We start from the raw sequence: 24,141 nt of genomic DNA on the forward strand, positions 1-24,141 counted from the left end.
TCACGTCTGAGCAGGAAGTGAAGAATGAGCAAATTATAAAGCTTTCGTTAAAAACTTCACAACATGGGAAGTAGTAGTGACTCACGAGAAGAAGAAAAAAAGAAAATCTTTACAGGTAAATCGACACGATCTCAGTCCAAATAGATGGATATGTCGTATGCGTTTAAAACAATATCCATGTTATCCGAGATAAAACATAAAAGGGGAGTACTAAGACCATACATTTGTCAATTCAATTATGTTTCAATGGCTCACTGCAAACTCGTATCGAAGATAAAACTACATCTACCATAAAATCTGTACAAACTCAGTCTACATTGATATGGCAAGTTGTAAAAGCAGTAGCTTACAGATGAAACGAATGACTCTCGACAGAAAACAAAAAATTGATCACATTAAAACATTTTACAGATATTTCTTTAAATTCTCACTGTCGGTTAATACAAACCGGAACATAGTGAAATCATAAAAATTCTCTTATCATCATCATCATCATCATCTTAGGTTTCTGAAAAATTAAGAAATGCCACAATAAATTACAGCTAGGACTCAAACGAAAAGAAATCCTAATTTTAAAAAAAGACTAACTGTAATAAAATTAAAGAAAACTAAAGAAGACAAAAGATCTGTCCTTTCAGAAATCAAAATATTTCTCAAACAGCTAGCTGGCTAATCGCTAAACTACTGAAGACAAGCACAAGAGAGGGGTTGGGGGGGGGGGGGGGGGGGGTTGGGGGGCAGGAGCCAGTGTCAGGCAAGCGGTCTTGGATGTGACCAGGATGGGGGGGTTAGGGGGCCCAGCCCAGGACCAGGAGGAGGTGTAGATGATAGTCATCTGCAGCAGCCCAGGGGGCCTGTGGCTGTAGAAGCAGCGGCGGCAACAGCGGCAGGGGGCCGCCCGTCTCCAGGCTGCTGTCAGTGTCGGTCGGGGGTCAGGTCGGTGGACATGGAGGAGGCGGAGGGGGACGTGGGGGCGTGGAGCTGGTGGTGGTGCTGCTCACTGTTGCACCTGTGCTGTGAGGAACAGGAAAAAGCCCCGTGGTCAGCCATCGAAAGTGAACTTTTACACTGGATTAAATAATCCTCATGTGCTACCTTTCACAGTATAATCTAAGATGTAATGGAAGCCTTGTGTCTCTTGTGCTGATTTCACTGAACAGACATGACATGACAAAAACGCATACCGCATTACATGCTGGATAAATAGTCACTAGTTGACTACAGTTCTTATTCTGCTTAATAATCCAGTGCCACTGGTAGATTTAAACAGGGTCATAACAGAAAATGTAATAAGGGTCTAACTAAACAAATTAGTGTGCTAATTTAGTCACTCTGCTGCGCGCATACAGTGTGATTCCATTAGAGGAATTACAGGAATTAAGAAAGCACGAAGGTGAGGCCAAGAGCGGGAAAAAATGAGAACTGTCACAGTGCACTGATCATTTCCACGTCTTTAAGGGGTGCAAGCTCACTTTAACACGTGGCCTCTCACACACACACACACACACACACACACACACACACACTCGGGACACACAGAAACTCCACTCACCTATGGACGCCGGCTGTCCCCTGATGACACCATTCTTTGTCCTCTCCTCCCAGTCCAACACTTCTTTGTATATCAACTCTGCAACGAACAAGTCACAACCATTCAGTACAGTGAGGAGGTTGGGAGGGGGGGGGGCAAAAAAAAGAGACGAGACCCCGTTAAGAAACTGGTGCCACCTTTTGTTCTTCAGTAATTTCCCATAATGTTTTTCTATCACCTGGTGAAATAAATAATCTATTTCTGTAGACCAACAAGTCACAATCAAAGTGTGAATCTCCTGCTGTCATTATCGCTCTGTCAGCACTGATGATGAGGAGGAGGAGGAGGAGGAGGTGGTCTAAATGGACCATCTGCATGAAGGAGGCACCTCTCCTTGTCTGCCCCCTCACTTTCCCCTGGTGTTTCCCATCAATCCCGTCAATAACAGGTTGTCTATTAACGTGTTGCATTTAAGTGACTATGCCGATGATATTCTACTATATGTTGCACTGAAATCCGGTAATAATCACGACTAGTCTCATATTTGGCCTGTCTTTGAGATGTGGTATTTCACAGAAATGCAACATGCAGCTTAAAAAAAACATCTAAATTTCGGGTCCTTTTATTCGGCCCCAAACTTCCATCAATCATCTAAAATCAAGTCTTGGCCTCCTGTCCACGTATGCCACATGTGATTACAATCATTTCTTCAGTTTCCTTCCAGTTGAGGAACATGGCCAACATTTGGTCATCTAAAAGTTAAACAAACTGGCATATTTATATAAAAATGCCACAGATTGATACTTAAATAAATAAATACCCCCCCCCCCAACAAGAACAGAGATTTGGATGCAGATAGTCTGCGATCTAACGTACACGTTTGAGGCTGTGAAATCAGGAAACCAGCGGGACATGAACGCAACATGTGCATCCAGTGTGAAATTAGGACATTAGTGCACTTGTGAATTCAGACTATGCAGAGGATAGAATGCCAGATAAAAAAAAAAGCGAAGCACCAGCGCAGGCCGAAACCTTGCGGAACACACTGCGGTCCAGCCGCATGCTCCTGACAGCTGATCAGAGGAGGAGAAGCAAGAGGATCTCTCCTACCTTTCCACTCCTCCACCGTGTGCTCCCTCTCATCCAGCTGCTTGTCTGTGATCGCGGGTGGCGGCTGCAAAAGGACAGACAGTCTTATTAACAGATGCTCATTCTCAACACAGAGCAGCGAGTCCACAGACAGGTACGTTTTAGACTCGCGCGCTGTTGGCGGACCCACACTGGCTGTTAATGGAGGATCAAACTCATGTGAATCATGACCGTCTACTCTCTAGGCCACCGTTACTGATGCTGCCATTTACACGACTCGGGAGTCAAAAGTTTTCAGTCATTCAGAAACTCAGCCTGAAAACCTGCAGACTCAGCTAATTGATGGCACAAGATAGCAAACTGCTGAACGGCTTTTTGGCGAACGCAAACAAACTTCTGAGTTATGGCGCACGCTGAGCTGGAATAAAAAACGCCTCAAAGGCCACGCCACGGGACAGAGTTATCCGTCCTCCCCAGAGTCAAACGGAGATTTGATGCATTCGTGCAGCGGAGGCCACGTGCAAATCGGCGCTTTTCAAGGCTGCGCTGTCACTTCTGAAGAGCCCCTTCACGCCAGAGGAGAGAGGGGAGGGAAGAAAGCAACGATTCACCTCATTTCCCCCCTCCGCCTGATCACAGGCAAAGTCAATGTGCACTGGCTGAGTCCTGGTGTCTGCACGAAGAGGGATGTGGATTCAGTTTTACAGTACTTGTAGTCCTTTACACCTAGATGGGAGTTATTATTTTTAAGACATGGATTATTTTTAACAGGGGTTTCAGAAAGAAATTTTGAACTTATGGAAGAGATGCACAGCCAAACCCACGTATATCAGCCTCTTACTCTGAGTGACTTGAGCTTTCAGTATTGGCTGGTTCTCCTCTGTGCTCTTCTTACTGGTTTTAAGTGGGCGGGGCTCAGCTGGAAAAAGGTGACGTCACATATGTCTGTGCACTAATCCGAATCCGGCAGCGCGTGTGCAGTTTGTTTGCTTCCGTTGCAAAGCCACTGTTGATCAAATCTGATAAAACGTCCACCAAGTCGGTTTTTTTTGCATGTTAAAAGTCTTAATTAGTATTAATTAGCAAGTACTTACCGCCTCCACCTCAGTCGGGTCGTACCAGACGTTGATGTAAGGGTGCTGGAGAGCCTCGTCCACCGAGATCCGCTTTGACGCGTCTATTACCAGCATCTTGGATAGGAGGTCTCGGGCTTGGCTCGCTGCGAAGGAATTGAGAAAACGAATGTTAAAATGTTAAGCTTTCAACCAACCAGATTTCTAGGATTTTGTGGCATCGCAGTTAGTTTGGGGGCCCATCACGGTCCAGTAGGAAACATCTAGTGTTCAAAAGTTAAACCTTTGAAATGAAAAAGACTTGCATATTCATAGATTCTGGATTTCGTCATGAGGGAGAAGCGGTAGAAGTAATTTTAAGCATTTGTTGTAACTAGTTGATTGAACTTTTTTTTTTTGTGAAAGAAAAAAACACAAATATTTAGTCCAAGAGCTGGTAGCTGGTACAGGATGACGTCAGGATGACGTCACTAAGAACGGTGCCGTTTTCCCAGAAAGTAATGGGAACTTATCTAAAAAGGTACCCCGAGGAATTCTCTTGCAATCACACAAAGTTATGTTTACATTCAGTGTCTCTGACCAAAACACTTGTATCCCTGGCGCCCAACAATGAGGACCCACCACTCCATAGGGCTACTCGTGGCAGTGGTCAGAATCCATACAGGGTACCTTTAAACCTCCCTTTTGAATCTGTTTATCCTTGTTTATCATATGTTCTGACTGAAAGCCTTTCCAGCGCGGGCTATGAAAGCTTTCACAGCTAAACGTCCAGCATCCAATACATGCAGTTACTTCAGGGGAATACAGTGCTGTCACACATTCCTGCCTCTGTAAATTAATGAGGACAGGAAAAGATGAGTTCCTTTTCTTTTTTTTTTCTCCTTGCGACAGCTCCGCGGCGCTTGCTGCGAGTGTTCCTGTCACCTTCTCTCCATTTACACATGAACACGCTTGAGGTAAATTCCTCTTCACAGTAAACAACTTGGTCCTGAGCTGTCAGCTTCCGTAATAAGTGCTTAATCCAAGGCAGCCACTAAAAAGTGATTTGTCACTTGGGCTTCGCCGTCAGCAGATGTTTGCGAGGCTGCGAACGCAGAGTGCAACACAAATTGATGCTGCCACACGGAGGAGGGGAAAAAGTTCATCGTTCTGCTTTGCAAGTGCTCGGATACATACTCACAGAGCCACTGTGGGCCCATTACATTAATCCTTCAATTACAAAAACGGACATTTAAAAAGGCACCCATGATAAATTCCACATTAGCAAAAAAAAAAAAAAAAACGAATCAGCTTTAAAAAAGTATTTTGTTCAAATTTCAGGCAGTAAACCTTAAGCACAAAACTCATGGCTGGAGAAATACTGATTGCCTCATTATTCCTTGCACCTTCTGGCATGTGATAAAACAGCAATTTAACTTTTAGCCCCTTCAGGCTGGACAGCTGCTGCACCTGAAGCAGAGGAACTGTGCACCAAAATGGTTTTAACTCTTTAGCAGGCACTAAATTTACAACCTCACACCAACACCCTTGTGCCTCAGTAAGCCTTTACAAGACGATTTAGAGGCATTAAGAAAGCCGACGGCATCTTTACCTTTCAGTTTGTTGTGTTCAGAGTCGGCAGGAAACAGGACATCGGGGAAGAGCTTCTCGAAGCTGTAGCCAGCATACCGTGGCCTGTTCTCCACGTAGGTCCTCACTGACTGGTTGAGCTTCATCAGGAACTCCTGAGACGGTGTCCCCAGCTGCTCAATCACCTTATTCCACTGGTCGATATCTTAAGGTTGCGGTGTTAAGAAAAGCACTGGGGGCTGGGTTCGGACAAAGGGAGCGGCCAAATCCAGAGTCGGGGTGGGTGATTTTGAGCAACATTTTGAACTGATGAATAATAAAAGAAAGCCGTCTGGAGTTTCTACGTCTCGTACTGCGTTGTTCTGGCTTGGACATGTTCTTAAAATACTTGTGTAACTGCGTCTGTGCTGAAAAAGAATGCTGTTACTGGACATGGGATGTTGACAAAAGCACTTAAATATTCAGAGAGGTCTGGGGAAGCAGTCTGGAGAGTGCCGCTACACGTATTGGCAAGTTTTACGGTCATAACAGATTTCAATCCCATTCAAACCTGTAGAAATCAGTCACGGTGGACTGAGTGGGATATATACACCATGAGCCAAGCTGCAAAAACGCTTCGATTTCAAACATCTTGAAGTTTGTAAACACTACATGCCAGGTGAGACAGGTGACGCTCACCTCAAGTAGTCCAGACAATGGAAATATGTATGCAACTCTTTTTTTTCTTTCTTTCTTTGGGACAAAAACACACACACACACACACACACACACACACACACACACACACACAGATGTAACATGTACGGATCTACCTGGAGGACAAAAATGCTTTGCTCACATCTTTGTTCATCCTTCACACTGAATGAACAATAAGGGAGAGAAACCTGGATCCAGTTACTGTCCACAATCGATGCGTTTAAGCCATTAAAGACAGGTTTGGTGTTGGTGCTGTGCGTCTCCCTGGTTATATCCGTCATACCAAAACTGGGAAAAGATAAGTTAGACTGTACAAATTACAGGCCAATAAGTGTACTAAATCTAGACTACAAACTGTTTCCTGGCTAAAAGAATAGAAAAGCTCCTGCCTCAAATGATCAACTTCACTCAAACTCGACAAACTCACGACACTATCAGAAGAACAAGACAGATAATCAGACGTATAACTCAGATTAACAAAATTCAATTCAAGGCCTTTCTATTTAAAGCTATGGGAAGGTTTGGCTTCGATGAAACAATAATCCAAACAATAGAAACATTATGTAATGGACCACCCGCTCAGTTAAAGATCAACGGGGAACTCTTTTATACTAGAGCAATCAACCAGACAAGGTTGCCTTTTAAATAACCTTTTGCTTGCAACCTTTATCGCGCTGCTGGCACAAGGAATAAGGCCAATCAATGCAATTAAGGGAATAAAAATGGCAGCAGATGAACAGAAACTGGCTTTATTTGCTGATTTGCCCACACAAACTCTGCCAGTGCTGATGTCATTTTCAGCAGACTACGGTTCTTACTCTGGAGATGGATCAAACGTCCATAAGTCACAGGTTCTTAGTTTCAACCTTCATGATCATTGTGTAAAATATCCAACTAGGAATTTACTATCATATAAATATAATAGTAAAATTAATGTATTAAAGGGTCTTACACCTTTTTCAGTCAAGTAAATTAAGAAAAAAAGTAAATTAAGAATAAGGTGTATGATTTTTTTCATGCTTGAAAGGTCTCCATAGTCATGTTGTGTTCATTTTGTTTATGTAGTTTGTGCTCACTCTCTTTAAAAGTCGATAAAAAGAGAATTAAAGATGAAACAAGAAAAACAATGGGGCCAATCAGAGCTTCGAAGAGAGGAAGCTGTTCTTCCTGTGCCAAAGCGAGAAATATAGCAACCGAAAAACTGAAACTGAAAAATGTTAAATACTAAATTTACATTGGCGGGACTGATACGTTACTTGCTACTGACTGGTTAGGGCCCTGCGAAGCCAAGTTGACCTACTAAAAAATTTAATTTTGACCAAAATATGCTAATCAGTATTACCAACATGTTCCCTATGAATTGACTAAAATTAACTAAAATTTCATTATAAATAATTTTAGAGCGTCCTGCCCATATTTCAAGCTAGCTGCTGTTTCATTAGCTTCTGTCAGACAAAGCATTTTCCAACAGAGTTATTTTCATTAAGCTTTCTAAAAAGCTGAAACCTGAAGTGATATGTTCTGTCATATTAGTTAGTTAAATTGTATACTACTGTAACAGAAAGTAAGTAGTTTGCCAAAAAAACTGCTACGCTAAGAACAAAAAACTTTTTCTTCTTCTTTTTTAGCTGCTATCTCTCTTGATAGGAAACAAAGTGCAGCAACCAACACAAAGCTTTTATGAACAAGCTAATGCTATATTAACCTTAGTTAACCTAAGTCGGCCATTTGCATATCATAGTGTTAAGCAACTCTTAGCTGCTTAATGTGCGGTAGTAAATCAGTAATTGGGCGCAAAATATTTTACCAAATATTAATATACACCACAAGCCTTCAAAGCTAACAAGTCACAACGCAACAACTGACCATGTCAAGAAACACAAATATAGCCTCTGTGAGGTGTACGCTAGGCTAATTAACCCATTCATTAGAACAAGGTAAGAAACAAAAAAATCGACATAATATTAAAGATTGTGTTCATTCATGTACAAAGAAAAGGGTAAAAATGTGGAATAGACCATTTTCAAGACAAACATTTTTACATGTTAGGAAAACCACAGCTGTAATTAACTAACCCTCCTAGTATGTCTTACTGGGTCACCTAAATGGAATGGAGCCACCATTTGTGTTGTCAATTACACCTGTGCTTTGCCTGGTATGAGAAGTCAAACTGTCTGCCATGAAAAAAAATGGTTTATTCCTCTTCAACTCAGTCACTGAAACAAACGTCAACACTGCGTACAATGACGCCACCACTCATTACACAGGCACAGTAGCTTGGCAGGTTCTCTCATTGTGTGCAAAGATATGAACAAGATGTCAGACAAAGGATGAGACAAGACGGCATATTTTGGGGGTTCTGGATGGAGGTTCAACTCAAGGATACGATCAGTGCCTGGAAACAACACACTACCCCGGACCATTTCGGCCATGATGCAGCCAACAGACCAGACATCAACTGAAAAATGAAATGACAACCACCAAATTAGCATGCAGGGCTGGAAAAAAACAAACAGAAAAAAACAACTGTAACAACAAAAGGAACAGAAAGGGGAAATTAAAAAAGAAAAAAAGGAAAACATGACGTGGTGCCAGGTGATGTGTGTGATACATGACAGAAATGAATTGCATGCAGTTGAGTGCACTCTCGAACCTGTCAGCGTCCCACAGGGCTAAGCAAAATGATTATTACTCTTTTTTTTTATATATATATATACTACAAGTCTCAGAATGTGTGTTCAAGATAATTTCTGCTTACAGTGAATCATAAGCTTTCAAAAGTGAGACACTGACTTTCAAGGTCTTCTGAAAATGTTTTTTTTTTTTTTTTGCAGAAATGCATCTCAGCACCCTCAGTATCCTCACTGCAATTCACGTTGTACGTGTTAAACTGCAATATTCTGATCTGCGAGGCCAGAAATGATCATTTCTAAGTTTTTTTTTTGTCACACTCGTGTGCATTGCAGATTCAGAGCCCCACAAATATTTCTATAACAGAGCACCAATTTATTCAGTATTATATTGTGGAGCAAAAGCTAACAATTCATCTTTTTGTGCGACTACAAAGACATATGGAAAGCAGTGTGAGGATAGACGAGGGTTTTTTGGGTTTTTTTGCAGTTCAGTTTCTCGACTATGGAAGAGCAAACTATTAAATTCTATTTCGGGTTTTTAATGTGACTGTCACGCTGGAAGCAAACAGTGCTGCCGCTGCCGATGTGAGTGAGGAGGGAGTCGTGTGAGTTTGTGCATCTGTAGGAAGAGCAGGTGGGAGGTTGCGAGTCGGGGTGTCAGGCAAAATCTGAGAAATAGAATTTCTATAGTTGCTCACAAGATATGAAGAAGACGGAAAGACGTTTGTGTGCTACGTTTTGTTTCACAAGAAAATGCCAGACACTGCTGCAAGCAGCTCAAGGATACAATCCCTTCCTGGAAAAAGGATTTTGTGGCGAACCATTTCTGCCATAATGCAGCCCACAGCCCAAATATCCACTACATGTGCGCAGCATAAAAGGAGGAAGAAGAGAATAAGCAAAAAAAAAAAAAAAAGTCAGCAGGAAAAATTAGGGTTAATGTTTTTGGTCAAGAGGATTAAGGGTAAGAGAGTATTAGTATTAACAAGATTCTCCAGAGTTTTGCTATAACGGGAGCATTGTTGCTATGTATCCGCTTAATGATGCCTGTAAAAAAAAGGAAAATCGGTTTCTCTTTTAAAATCCAAAAATGGAGATTTGCTTAAATGGCATCTGATTATATACCTAAAAAGTCTAAGTATCTGCTAGGCTAATGGCGCTCCAGTCACACCTCTTTTGGGAAATACGCTTGTTAGCTTAATGGCAGAGAATTAGATGAATTGATACCGCTCTCGTGTCAGTATGCTAAATATGAAGCTAGAACCAGGAGGCAGCTAATTTAGCTTAGCATAAAGACTGGAAACGGGGGGAAACAGCTAGCCTCCAAAGGTAGAAAAATCCGCCTGTGTTAATTAGTGAGGTTTAGGGGTGCTGGTAGGTGGATTTTGTTACCTTTTGACAGAGCTGGTCTAGCCACCCCCCCACCCCTTTCCAGTCTTTATGCTAAGCTAACCTGCCTCCTGGCTCTAGCTTCATATCTAACAGATGGCAAATAAGCATATTTCCCAAAATGTTGAACTATTCCTTTAAGACCGTCTTGCAGAAACTGTGATGTGAAGTGAAGCATGCACAAGAGCCTGTATTCATACTGGCAGTTTTGAGCCAGGCTGTAAGGAGCTCAGGACAGGCAACCTCTTAATAAAACATCAAACGCATGCTAAAGCACTGCTGGGAACTGGAGTCCCCAGACAGGAAGTTTCCCACAAAGCACCGATGCCCAACATGCCAACTTCCCCGCCGAGTGTGACCTTAATAGGAACAGGGAGAGTGTGTGTGGGAGTGTGTGTGTGTGTGTGGTTGGGAGGTGCTGTCAAAAAAACATCCCAGGAGGAGGGGAGGGGGGGGGGGGCGGGCCATGCAGCAGGCCGGGCAGCAGCTTAGGAGCTCCTCATTGGCCAGTCCCTGTCAAGAAGCTGCTGTCCTCCACTCACCATTGGCCTGGTAGCCCATGCCCAGGATGACTTCAGGGGCGCGGTAGTAGCGGGTGACCACGTAGGGCGTCATGAGGAGGCCAGTGGCGGCTGTCCTGGCCAGGCCAAAGTCCAGGATCTTCAGTGTGCAGTCAGACTTCACCACAATGTTGCTGGGCTTCAGGTCCTGTATAGAAAAAAACAAGCCTGGTTTAGACCGAAGCCGTTCAGCATTTTGGGAAATATGCTTGTTTGCCATGTGTTGGATGAGAAGATTGATACCACTCCCAAATCTGCCCAACTAATCGTCTCAGTTAGCCTAGCATAGACTGGTAACAAGGGGGGACAGTTAGCCTGGCTCTGTCCAGGTAACAAAATCCACCTTCCAACGCCTCTAAACCTCACTAATTAACTAGTTTATTTTTTGGCAGATTTGTTTTACCTCTGGACAGAGCCAGGCTAGCTGTTTCCCCCTGTTCCCAGTCTTTAAGCTAAGCTAAACTAGCTGTCTCCTGGATCTAGCTTCATATTTGGCATACAGACACGAGAGCGGTATCAATTTGTGGTATGAGATGGCGACGTTCTCGCTCTGAAAGGAAAAATGGCAGAAACATCAAATAAAAACAAACAAAAACACATTTTCTTTTGGAAGGGAACAAATCCCCAAAGAATTTCTATATATGGGAAACACTGTAGGTGGTGCGGTGGAGCTTGGATACTGGCGCTTGTTTTCCTCTAGAAGAAGCAATCATTCATTCCTGTACAGTATAAAAAACAAATCCAAAACAGAGGTGATGCATCGCAGTAAATACAAAGCTTTTCTTTTGTTTGGTCCGACTTTCTATTCTTATTTAACTGTTCGCTGGGCTCAGCGTCGCATTATGTTCTGCACTGCTTCACGTCAATCACCTGACGCCTGCAGGAAGAAACCGAGAAATACGACATGTGTCGAGCTGTAACTCCCGATTTGTTACTGGCGCTCAAGCGTCTTAACTCCCCCTGCCGAACCACAAAAACAAAGAGCTTTTTCAGATGGTTTGACTTGCAGACAAAGTTTCTCCCCTCTTCTGAAGCTAATCCCGACACACTGAACTGACATCATCGTCTCTCTCTAGCTCTTCGCATTTCTATCCGGTGTGGTGTCATTGTCATAAACAAGACTCAGTGCCTGTGGCTATAATCTTCTGATGGCTACCTGGCAGTTCATTTGTTACAATAACTAATTTGCCAGCCACGACAGGTTGGCATTCAGCATACTTTACATGTCAACAAATAATGGATAATGAATCTGTCATTTCAGAAAAATCACGCTTGTCTTTATCATGTTGACTTCCTGGGGGGGGGGGGTTACAAATCTAAACAGAGACAAACTGTAGGGCTGAAGCCGACTATGCTCGACTGCCTTGATGGGACAGGAAGATGTATTCCAGAGGGAGCGCTTAGCGACTCCGAGCCCACAAGAACAAGAGAGCCGAATCTTTGGCGATCCGTGACTCATATTGCGTCCGTCCACCTCGTGAAAGCTTTGCGTGCCGAGTCGTGCTGCTGATGCGAGCCGAGGCCGGTTCGCTCCGCCTGTGGCTCAATTAGTTCCGGCTGGCAGAGCAGGAGGAGCTCCGCTAATCTACTGCAGCGTCTTTCACTGAGGGTGATTGACAGAGTGCCGTCAGTGTGTGTGTGTGTGTGTGTGTGTGTGTGTGTGTGTGTGTGTGTGTGTGTGTGTGTGTGTGTGTGTGTGTGTGTGTGTGGACACAAGAGGGATCCTTTCTATATCGCTGCTGGTGCTTCGGGGTGTGTGTGTGTGAGTGTTTTACTGCAACCTGTACATCATCTCCGCTGCATAACAACCGGTTTATGTTTGGCTGTATTATCTGGAGATCTCATATGTTACGACAGTGCCAATAAACTCCCAGATTTTGAAGGAATAGTTTGACATTTTTGGAAACACACTTCAATCACTATCCGCACACAACACCTGCCCCTGGCTACAGCTGTATATCTGTTCGTGCTAGCCTATGTGTGCTTACACAACATTTTGGACCTACAACTGTTGCTGTGTTCACGCAGGCCTCACCCTGTGTATGATGCCGGCCGCGTGCAGGTGTTTGATTCCGCACAGCATCTGGTAGAGCAGGTAGGACAGCCTCTCGTGGTCCAGCTCCATCTGAATCACCTGGCAGAGGTTGGCGTCCATCAGCTCCATCACTAGATACCTGCAGGGAAGCCACAGAGGGTAAAATGACGACACAGACGGCAGGCGCTGAGAACCCCTACACACACACGCACACAGAATGTTGTCGTACGTCGGCATTTTACATTAACCACTCACACACAAACTATGGATACGCCCACGTCTATCTCAATGAAGAAAATGGTTAGCTCCATACTTGACCCATGGCTGTATCAACTACTAGCAAAAATAAACGTAAAACTACATGTTGAGCTCTCACGTCCTCGCCCACGCAGCACTCGTCTTCCATGGCATTTAGGATGTGACAGTAAGGGTTCTCCTTCTCGAGACAGCGATGATGTTATTTTATCTGGCAGCTGTTACATAATCAGCCCCCAAAATCTTCCTCCATGGGCGAAGGACCTTCTGACAGATTTTTAGACAAAACGCAACATCTTGTTGACAGAGCGTGCAGCCTTACGCCGCAGAAAGTAGGACTTCTGCTTGGATGACATTTGTGCACACTCCGTGTTTTAATACAATGTGTAGTAAACTGAAAATGGGTATAATACACTGTCAAACAGCGTATAATACACATACGTATATACTGAAGTCCATATAATGCGCTGCCGGCTGCACTCAGGTATACAAACGCGCAGGCAAATGGCGTGTTCACCCTTCATCCTCTAACTGTGTGTTTGCCCCGCAGCCACTCTGGCTATGATTTCTCCGGTTTCCTTTTTAGCTCCAATCAGGCAGACACAGCCCTGCCGACACACAAGCTCTCTCACACACACACACACACACACACACACACACACACACAGAGAGAGAGAGAGAGCTTCTAGAGGATGGCATTAATCATGTTTGTTCCCGTCATATTCTGCGAAACCATCACTTCCCCCACATCTCAGTTTAGTATTTCCCTCTCTGCGATTCCACAGCCGGGTTCCACTCGCATGGACATCTTGTCGACTCGCGAACACATCCAGGGACGCTGCCTCGCATACCCCGATGCTGATCTTATTAAAAGGCAGAGTCCACCCAAATGTAGAATTTCTAAAAGTTGGATAAAACTTGAGACTTATCTGGTAGTTTGTATGTGGAAGATTTGAGTTTGTTGAAAAGTGTTTTAAACATTAAACATGTCCACTTACTGTGATTACAGGTGTTATAATTATATGTATTCCTTGAAATACATCTGCCCGTACGATGTGCTTGTAGTAAGGCGGGATAACAGACCAGAGATCCAGCTAAGCTGCACGAGCCCCGAAAAGTCAGAAAAAGGTCACCTAAGCCCCCCACGTGCGACATCCTTTATCGATTTCACAAACACGCAGCAAGCAGATGTTATTTGGCTCAGTAATACTTACACATCTTGGAATTCTTCCAGTGTCTTCTGTGGCGTGAATACATTTAATAGGCCGATTATCTAAAAAAAAATTTAAAAAAAAGAAAGAAGAAAAGAAAAGGCACAGTTATTGCTCTGTAATGAATGACATCACCTGAACCGGCAGGGTTCACCTGAACAGCTCTGACTGCAGCAGTAAAGAACAACAACAGGACGCTCCCTCATTTAAAAAAACGCTACATAACAAACATGTCGAGGCAGCAGCAGCAGCAGCAGGGAGGAGCTCTGTGGTAATCCACAAGACTCCTGTTTTCAAGCTCACCTGTCAATCAAAGCGGGTGGGCAGCTTTTTGGATCACTGCGACTGCAGCAGAGAGTCGCAAGACGGCAATTCTTATTTTCCATTATTTTGAATAACAAATGTCCACACATCAATATCTAATCGTTTGCAGCCTGATGCAGCACATTTACAGCGGATGTACAAGGACAAGAATGATGCTCACATTGATTTAGAGACTATACACTTCTGCTCCATCCACGTGTCTTCTGTTTCCTCTATTGGAAACGCAATGCTCCCACACGCTCGGTCATCGCATTACTCTCTCTGACCGATACTCTGGTGCATTTAAACCCAGGCGCGAGTGTATTCATAGGAGACACACCTATACATAAGACTAAAATCTGACGTTCCTGGTGGTTAAACTGATAGTCAGAAGTAAAACTTGTTCCAAAAAAAAAAAAAAAAAGGACAGAAAATGTGAGAAAGGTCTTACGTTCTTGTGGTTGACGCATTTCATGAGCACCAGCTCTCTGTAGGCCCGCTTTGCGTGAGTTTGATTCTGAAACGGCCGGCTCAGCTTCTTGATGGCGACGTTCCTCTCCAAGTTGTGGTCATACGCCGAACTGGGGTGAGGAAAGAAAACTCAATCAACAGGAATATATGTCATAAAGCTCACGAGCAGTGTGACCTCAACCCTTGGCACTCTTTTTCCAGTGGCTGAAGATGGAATGAGAGCCCAGGTTGTACAAAGAGGGTTCAGAACAGGCGGAGCAGCAGTGTCTTTTTTTATTCTTCCACAAGGAGTGGTCAGATATTTTCAATTCCTACACGCGGGGGCTTTAAAATGGTCAAATTGATTGAGGATGCGACTTCAAGTCCCACTGAAATCCCAATCAGCGATCCCTGTTCGTAGTCAAAATTCATGTTCAAGTGATTTTTACATTTCTACAGGAAGGAGAGGGGGGGGAAAAAGGGGGGTCTTTAGGGTTAAATCAAAAACTGTTATTTTTCTCTCAAAGCCTCTCACGGTGTTGACCTATATACTGTATGTGTTTGACTAACAGCTGAGCCAGCAGGGACACACAGAGACACTGTAAACAAACTGGTAACTGCTCACAAGCCGAGGGCAGGTGGTGCTCTTCAGCAGTAGAATAATGACGACACCGTTTAGCGGCTAACAAATCTTGACATTTGCAGGTACGTTTTTAAGATGGTCTACATGCTAATGGCTTAGTGGCCATCTAGGCTTGAAATTGATGCTGGCAGCACATTCCCCCAAAAGACATGTGTCCATGCTTTTGAATGAGGAGGAGAGATTGTTTCTTTGCGTTGGGTCTCTGTTTTTGGCCACCTGGGGGCAGAACTCCAAAACAAGCTGAACATCACACTTATTTGATATCTCACGGGCTATGGCTAGCATGTTAGCAAACAGTTGCACATTGACACATCCAGCAGACGTGGAGCGACATTAGCGTTTATTTGGATTCAGCTCAGTAACATCTGGCTCTTTAGTTGCTAACTGCTCCGCTACGTCCACCAGCTGGTCGCTAACTTTGTCCAACGGCTGCACTGAATTATACTGAATGGGATGTTTAATATTTTGTGCACCTACGGTATGACAATCACATTGACTGTCCCATACTTTTTATACCGAGGTATCTCTCCCTTTGATATGCCTGGTTGTATTAAACCAGTGTGGGCCAATCAACTAAGCAGGACTGCTTCATGGTGACCTTTGCATCAATGAAATACGTCTACGTAAATAGGAAGTTTTTCAATTCAGTATTTAAGCCTAAAACAGACATTCCCATCCAGAGGAACAAAAATATCAGAACCACTTTTATATTGGACTGAGCGTATGTTCATGTTTGAAAACATGGACTAAAATCTTGAGATCCTGCACATGTGCACCAGTGATCAATGTCTCGGTGCTCTTACCTGCTATGAGGACCAGAAAAGACTGATGACTGCAATTTAGGCGAGTTCATCGTCTTTAGCTGATGTTACGAGAGCTGGAACTGGAGGACTTTGGACTTGGCCTCTTGGCCATTCATTAAAAATGTGACGGCCCCATCCATCAACCACTGGAATGATGGATATGTAAACAAAGCCATCGTGGCACGACTGTTGATATGACAGAATATCCTCATATACAGGAAGTCATCCTGACACGGACCCGAGTCATCCACAGAAATCCACAGGGAACACAATGCCACACTGCACTGTCGGCAAACACTACAGTACGCAACTCATGCTGATATGATAACACCTGATCTCGTCAACTGTCAGAGCCGAGAGACGGAGCGCTGCATCAGAGGCTTCCATCGGATGTTTCCTCACCCGACGGTTCCCACGTGGAAAGCTCAGTTCTGCAGCATCCCCCCTCGCTGACCGATAAACACATGAACCGATTCTCCAGACTCCTCATCCACATGTACATCAGGCCGTAGAATGACCTGGTTAATCACCACTGATTCTTTTCTCATCCTGTTTTTAGCTTTCATAATAAAGTTACTGTAGTCCAAAGAGGGGTCAGAATTTCAAAATAAGATGTGAAAAGAACATTACATTGATTTAGGGTGAAAAACTTTGAGTAGTATTATTTTATTATTTTTATTTTGAATAGTGGGACTAACATAAACATTTTTATTTATTTTTTTTATTTTATTTTATTTAAAATTTTGTATGCAAAACCCTTCAAAATAAAATATAAAAAGGAACAAAAAAAACAGTAACAAAATAGTCAAAATCCACTTGCTAGCTTTTTTTTTCAGGGCTTTCAAAGACATCTCACACAGTTTGCCTGGTTGTCAAGGAGATGGCTTAGCTGTCATCACCTGAACGATGTAAGTGACCTCCATGACAACTAAGAAAACACCATCCACCGATGAGGACCATGAGATATAGTCAAACGCCCCCCTAGAAAATAAAGGCATATTAAGGGACCACGAGCTTTCAACAACAAGACATTTTGGACTCACCAGACGATTCCCTGTGCTCCGGATCCGATGGGTCTGAGGTTCTGGTAGCGCTTTAAAACCATAAAAGTCGAGTCGCCCACATCTATACTGTAGTACTCCTTTTCACGCTTGTTCCGGTTCATGGTGAAGCCTTGGACAAACGCCGTGACTGGGCATCCAAGTGGAGCTCTCAAAACCTGCAGTGCGTTGACAGAAAGACAGGGTGTCATTTGTTTGCCCCGTTTTCAACCTTTGATTTCAGGCATTCTTTGCAAACACTTTCCAATCTGTAAAAAAAGATATAGGTGAACCACTATTCCTGTCAGTGTAGGATGATATATTTCACTGTTTTCCTGTGAGTAATTATTTTCCAAATGAACCAGAACGGAATTCTGGAGCACGTGTTTTAAACTATGTCCGACTTAAGTGACGTTATGTCTCTATATTTGAACATGGGGGGGCTCGTGTAATTCATGTTGAACGCCCTAATCTGCGATTCCTAAAATGCAAAGTCGTATTTATTCGAGTGCAGATACCCTCATGCCTGCAGTGTTACAGTGTAATTCTTATCTTGCTGCCCTTTAACCTACTAAAAACCTTGTTTCAACAGTGAAAAACTCAAAACCAGCCATGCTTCCAACTCCAGTGAGGTTCATCAATTATAACGACTACTACATAAAACCCTAAAGGGTCTGGGCGGTGGAGTGGTGATCCAGGCAGAGAGAGGCCGAGAGGAAGCAGGAAGCTGGGTTTCATGCCGGCTCTGACGTCGACAAATCATTAGTGGAATTTGGAACACTGCGCTGAAGAGGTCGGCTCTGTGATGATAGCTGCGCGGACCACGACCTGACCCCTGGGTTTCTCTTCTCTCCTCTCCACTCCGCTACACTCATCGTCCTATTCTTGGGTGCGCGGTTCATCAAACCTTCGCCCCTTCATCTCGCCTTCTCTTCCACTCGCAGGGCTGCAAACTCAGTCCCCTCCTGAGTTAAACCCAAGCTCAAACTTGGAGACCAGGATCAGATTGGAAGAGAGTCAAGACCAAGGTCCTATTCAGGGATCAATTAACATCAGTTGCTTGCTATCATCATGGGTGAGAAGAGGCATCTTTAAAGTGTTTTTTTTAGACACCCAGCAAATCAAATCGAACTCCAAAAAGTGGCTGAAATCAAGGCAAGACCAATAGGCCAGAAAAGAAAAAACAGATCTTTGCACTGAACTCAGATCCTCCTCCTCTCCCACACTTGTTGTTTTATCCTTTCCGCTTCTTCTCTCCCCTCTCCTGCCTTCTCCTCTTTGACTCTGATCATAACATCCTCTCCTCTCCCTCCCGCTGAAGAACCTTGACAACAGTCTGCAGCTGAGCCACGCACCGCAGAGGTACAGGGATGAACTCAACGGTTCACAAAAGAGCCTGAACTCAGTTATTTTATCTCTCAGACACACTGCCGAACGTTTTGACAAAAAAAAAAAAAAAAGGCATCTACTTGTCTCGAACAAACACACACACACATGCGCAGGTACAGAAACGCAAATAAACATATATACATGACGCTTCTATAGAATCTAAGGCTTACTAAACACATTCACTTGTCTTGTGATGATGACAGCCTAACTCTACGCCTGAGGGTTCAAACCGCCAGCCCCCGGGATTAAAGGACGGGATGCTATTTGGAGGGGGGAAAAAAGATCTTCCACACAACACCAGCATCTTGTGCCAGTCGGGGCGTGGTCTGCACTCCATTTGAACACACACCCCTGAACTGACGGCTCCGGGCGGCACGCAAACGAAACACCACATGTTACCAACAGCATTGTGAATAATATCAATAATATATTTCCATATTATTCAGTCTTGTCATATTTAAGTTGCCACATCCAATTGAATTTACTTTTGCTTATTTATAGGCACCCACACTTCACAGAACATGACTTAAACCCCTTTTCTGTCATCTTTAGAATGATGCACACGGCAGCTTCCTTTGCCAGCGGTGTCTGGCTGCAAAGGGCACCAGAAATAACCACTTCTAACATGCTTTTCGGAAAACTGTAATTGGTAAATCCAACAGTGCACATGCCGTGTGAGGTGATTTCCTCTCTCGTTTGAAGACAGAAGGACGTGTGTCGGGGGTACTGAGAGAATGGAGCATCTGGGGCTGATGTGACAGTGTGTGTCAGACCGTCAACCCAATTCAACTGTTAGGATGTGCCCCCCCTCTAGTCACACAATGTTCAGCCAGGGTCGCACGCAAATGAATGCGTGAAAGCTGTTAGCTTAGTAATCATGTGGGTTCATGTTTGATGCAGCAAATCAAAAGAGTACAACTAACTGTAGCATACAGGCACATGTTGGAGCGTCAAAGTGGCAGCTGTATCACAGATTTCCCAGCAGCCACCGCTGGCATAGTTGTTGCCATCCATTGAAATCCAATGAAAAATCACTGGCTGGGAGGAAATGAGGTCTCTGACAACCAGGCAGAAAAGAACAGATAGCTGTGATAAAAAGTGCAATAAAAAGTTGGCTTTTGTACAGGTGAACACAGATTTGCCTTGGCAGTCCCCCTCCCCCAGCTGTCCATCACACTGTCCTTCCTGGGAGTTGATTGGTCTCTCATTGGCTACCACAGATCTACCCTTGTTCATTCCAAATGCAGTGGCGTTTACTCCGTTTGAGTTATGTGTGCGACCAAGATTTAGTCCACCAGCAATTTGGGAGAGTTGTGGTTTTATCACACGCAGCCACAAGTAAGGACTGCTGATAAGAGCCCATGAGGGCACATTCTGTGCCAAACATACCAATAAAAGTCACTCAACCACATTCCTCCTCTGACTGCCTGGATGGATGATTTAAGAGGGTATTTAAGCCCAAGCTTCCTATAATCTGAGCCCAACCTTAGCTAGCGTGCTAATCATAAAAGCAAATATCACCAAACAAATTGCTTAGGTTTATTCACTTCTCTTATTAAAACAAAGTTGTACATTCAGACGTGCAGTCGGCTGTTTATCTGCCACTGCCAGGAGCCATGGGCCTCAAGTACGACCTCTAGAGGTGCGTCACTCACGCCCAGGGCATCTGGGCCCGACAAAGGTGAGCTTCTAACAAAGTGCAAAAAAAAAAGGGTCTCATATGCTCTGCAATAATAAGACGCATGAATGCATATCATGTGGTAATATGCTTTATATGCTTTGACAACTTACTAACAACAAATTCCCTCACAGAAGCTAAGCTATACGAGGTAACAACACATCTGCGGCAGGGTAACACTTAAGCAGGGCTACTTAAACAAAAATCTGTGCCACCAAAAAACGAGAAATACCGCAAAGAAAGTTAATCACCTGAATCATCACCATCCGACGAAGTACAGGTTGATTAACTGATGAACATGACTGACCCCGGCTGTAAATGTTTCACAGGGCGGCATCGATTCAGATCTACACTGACATGCAGATTTTTGCACAATTTGTGAATTAAGGTGAATCTTTAAGCTCGAGAGGAAACAGTGACGGCATTTTACACCGTGACATCTAACAGCATGGAGTGCTGCGCTACGTGAGGCATGAGCACAAAAACACATTTGCACAGGGAGAGAAAGGCGGCAAATGAAATACCACAGCATGCAGAACAGAATGTGAAATATGGCCCAAAGGCATGGATGGAAAACACAAGCGACAGCGGTGACTCTTTCTCAAGGCCCGTGACTGTTTGAACTGTGGCATGCTGTTGTTGTATTTGTGCCTGATTGCCATGTTAGAGTGGCACATCCCACAGTGTGACCTGCCTTTATATCAAATATCAACTCCACCTAACTGGGCAAATCACGGTATACACCTGTGGGTGCTATAACGCTGACCCCTTAATGGAGTCTTTACACAAAGAGCCACGCTCATTTTTTTGCATTGAGGAACTAAAACACCAACGGCCAACCCCCAATACTGCTCGCACTGTGATACGGCCATTGAGAGAAATGGAAATTTGCAGGCCCTGAATCTGTCGGTGTCCACCAATAGGACCTCCAGATGTGAGTGTGAGCTCAGCATGCGTTAGCCGGGACTCATGATCCCACTTCTGCAGGCTACCTGTGGGTGCAGGAATCAGATTTCTTGGTGCTTTTGGCTGACCGTCGCTGTCCTCTTGGCAGGTTGTCCAGGAAACGTTCACTGGCAGTGTGCAGTGCAGTCTGGGAGCTACACATCACCCGCACATGACCACAGGAACATGTTAGAGAGACGGCATAACCACTATGCGCTCACTAGATACACACACCCACCCACCCAAGCTGCAACCTGTGGCAATCTCAGCCTAACCCCACCTTTGATCAGACAACTCTAATAAACCAAAAGTTATTAATAGCACTGATCATTTGATGGACTGCCAAACGTCACATTTGATCCAATGGCCTGACGAGCTGCAAAGAGAGAGGCTGATGCATGTTCACCATTTGACTGCGGTGACAAACATAAACCACGCTGCAAACATTATGCAACTGCCGGGGACCTTTCAATTAGCAGGTCAGCGGGGCCGTAAACGCATCACATAAATCACATGCAAACCACACAAACAGACTGACTGCAGCCTTGCATACAGCCAAATATTGATGTCCCATCTGGTCAGTGGATTCATAGACATGCTGCCACAGTAGAATAGACCCACCTATGCTCAGTTTACGGTGCGGGGACTGAGTTTGCCCACCTCTCAAGCTAATAGGAACATGTATGAGATCATTCCACAGCAGTAAATATCAGCTAGCTGGTGTTAGCTTAAAAACGGGGGTGTATTCACAGGCGTCAATAAGTGATTTCTGTTTACATGGAGGATGTTATCGTCTTTAGGCGACCACAGACTGGAGGTCACGGCGTTTTAGGTGGACCTTTCACTCGTTCTACGACCGGCAACACCACCCGGCTCACAGTTTACAGTGCAAGCGGTGCTAATGTGTGTGTAGCGCTGACATGGGGTCGGTTACAGTAGTGTGCTTCCCAGTGTAGCCGCTCAGTCTGGTTGCCTTTCACCAGTTAGGCCGGACCTGTCCTGCCTGCTGTGCTGGTCACCATGTATGTAGTAGTAACACCTATCTACAGTAACGTGTGTGGCCCAAATTTCCACCCGCCCTCCACCCCAAACGGTTGACAATAACACGCCAAACATGTCTCACAGGAAAAAAGAAAATCCATATGTCGAGCTCACCCCTCTCCGGTTAATTCCAATAGTGTCGACCCGCAGTCGCCGTTTGCTGCCTGCTGGAGACACAACCCGGACCCTTTTTTTTTGTTGGAGAAAAACAGCTCTTGAATCCCTTTTTCCTCCGGATACACTCCCGTTTCCCCTCACACTATCAGGCCGGGGTCATCGCAAAATACATGTGTTGCCTCTACGTAACCTAATCTTTGTGCTTCCGCGACACAAGCAGTTTCTGCCATTTCATACCAACGTCGTCGAAACCTTGCGATGTTTCCTCGGCTGCACAATGAGGACCAGGGGGAGGGGGTGGGGGCGTTCAAGACCGCCTGCGCGTTCCCGGCAGCCGCTCCGGGAAGGCGGAAGCGGCGGTTTCGCAACGTTTTGAAATGACACCACACACAACTGGAAGATACTGATATTTTACACTCATTTATAGGTGTGGTTTTCGGAAATGCTTTAAAATCCATACAATCCATACATGTTTTATACATAAACACATGTATACAAACATTATATAAAAGATTTAAGGTGTTTAAGGTAGCATGTATAGGTTTGTTTTCCCTATTTGCTATATAACAGTTATAGCTACCAAATACATTTGGGAAGTTGGCACATTTTCATATACATTAATTTGAGTAAGTTGAACTGGAGTGCCCCTTTGTATTTGGTAGAAACATTCAGTTGCCAAATGAGCTACAACTAGCAAAAACGAATGCAGTTTAACACAACAATCATGCAGTAAATTCTACGTCCATGAAGGTTTAACATTCAGTTTTTGTTGAAACAGTTTTGATTCAACTGAAAGGATGTTTTGGAGGCATGTAGTTCCAAGTGCTGTTGAATTGTATTACGTTGTATATTGAGTGGAGTTTCTAATATTTAGTTTACCCTTGGTGGACCAAATATTAGAAACTTCTTGATGCGATATAATTCCACGGCACGATAATTGCAGCTGCCAAAGTGACCACAGCATTGAATCAACACCTCTCGAAAACAGTCCCAACAAAAACTGAACATCACAAACTTCATCAAGGTAGAACTGATTGCAGCGTTGCTGTATTGAACTGCATTCGTTTTAGATTAATGTACCTAATCACCTGGAAAGTGTGTGTAGGTTTGCACTACAATCCCCGCCACAATAATCAGCACAGGCACCTGCACAAACTGTCAGGGTCCATCACAGGAATTAGTCGTCTTCGTTCATGTCAGAAGGCACAAAAGTACAAATGAATAAAAACAAATTCCCGTATTCATGATGATCTCTCCTTTTAGGCACGTGGGCCGCTTTAAAACCCACTATACTATACTACAATCACTGTTGTGATTGTAAGCATTGAAATGTCAAGCTACTCTTTTTTTTTTTGTTCTCACAGTAGTGGAAAGATACTAGGCGCATTTACTCAAACACTGTTCCTAGTCTAATTACATTTAAGAGGTACTTTACTTGAGTATTTCCATTTTATGCGACTTTAAAAATATCTGACAGCTATAGCTCCTGGTTCCTTTTCAGATTAAGATTTTACATCAAAAAAACAGTTGAAAAGCAGAGTATGAAACGTCATACTTTGATAAATCATTTAATCAGCGCCGTTTGACTGATGCTGTTCTGCACCGGTCCTCCCGAATTCTCAACTAGAGCCCGTGTGTTTAACTATCATCACAGGTGTCAAATTCGACCCTTAAGAAAGCTTAGGCCGGGG

The 24,141-nt window shown here is 44.0% G+C and overlaps 1 protein-coding gene across 2 annotated transcripts; it reads right to left on the minus strand.

The window, feature by feature from the left end:
* Window positions 1–745: 745 nt before the first annotated feature.
* Window positions 746–22,600, minus strand: mapk8b (mitogen-activated protein kinase 8b). Of its 2 annotated transcripts, none has more exons than XM_070926702.1 (12): window positions 22,448–22,600; window positions 17,284–17,459; window positions 14,796–14,925; window positions 14,045–14,103; window positions 12,576–12,714; window positions 10,523–10,688; window positions 8,345–8,416; window positions 5,285–5,467; window positions 3,715–3,839; window positions 2,642–2,705; window positions 1,553–1,630; window positions 746–1,009 (listed from the first exon to the last, which is right to left on the minus strand). In XM_070926702.1, the coding sequence occupies exons 2-12, from the start codon at window positions 17,403–17,405 to the stop codon at window positions 933–935; spliced, it is 1,215 nt and encodes a 404-aa protein (XP_070782803.1). In that variant the 5' UTR covers window positions 17,406–17,459; window positions 22,448–22,600; the 3' UTR covers window positions 746–932. The 2 variants fall into 2 exon arrangements, with proteins under 2 accessions (XP_070782803.1, XP_070782804.1); XM_070926703.1 differs by having other exon boundaries at window positions 903–1,014.
* Between the last annotated feature and the right edge of the window lie 1,541 nt (window positions 22,601–24,141).

Source organism: Enoplosus armatus, chromosome 20 (assembly GCF_043641665.1).
Source record: "Enoplosus armatus isolate fEnoArm2 chromosome 20, fEnoArm2.hap1, whole genome shotgun sequence".
Lineage (NCBI taxonomy): Eukaryota > Metazoa > Chordata > Actinopteri > Centrarchiformes > Enoplosidae > Enoplosus > Enoplosus armatus.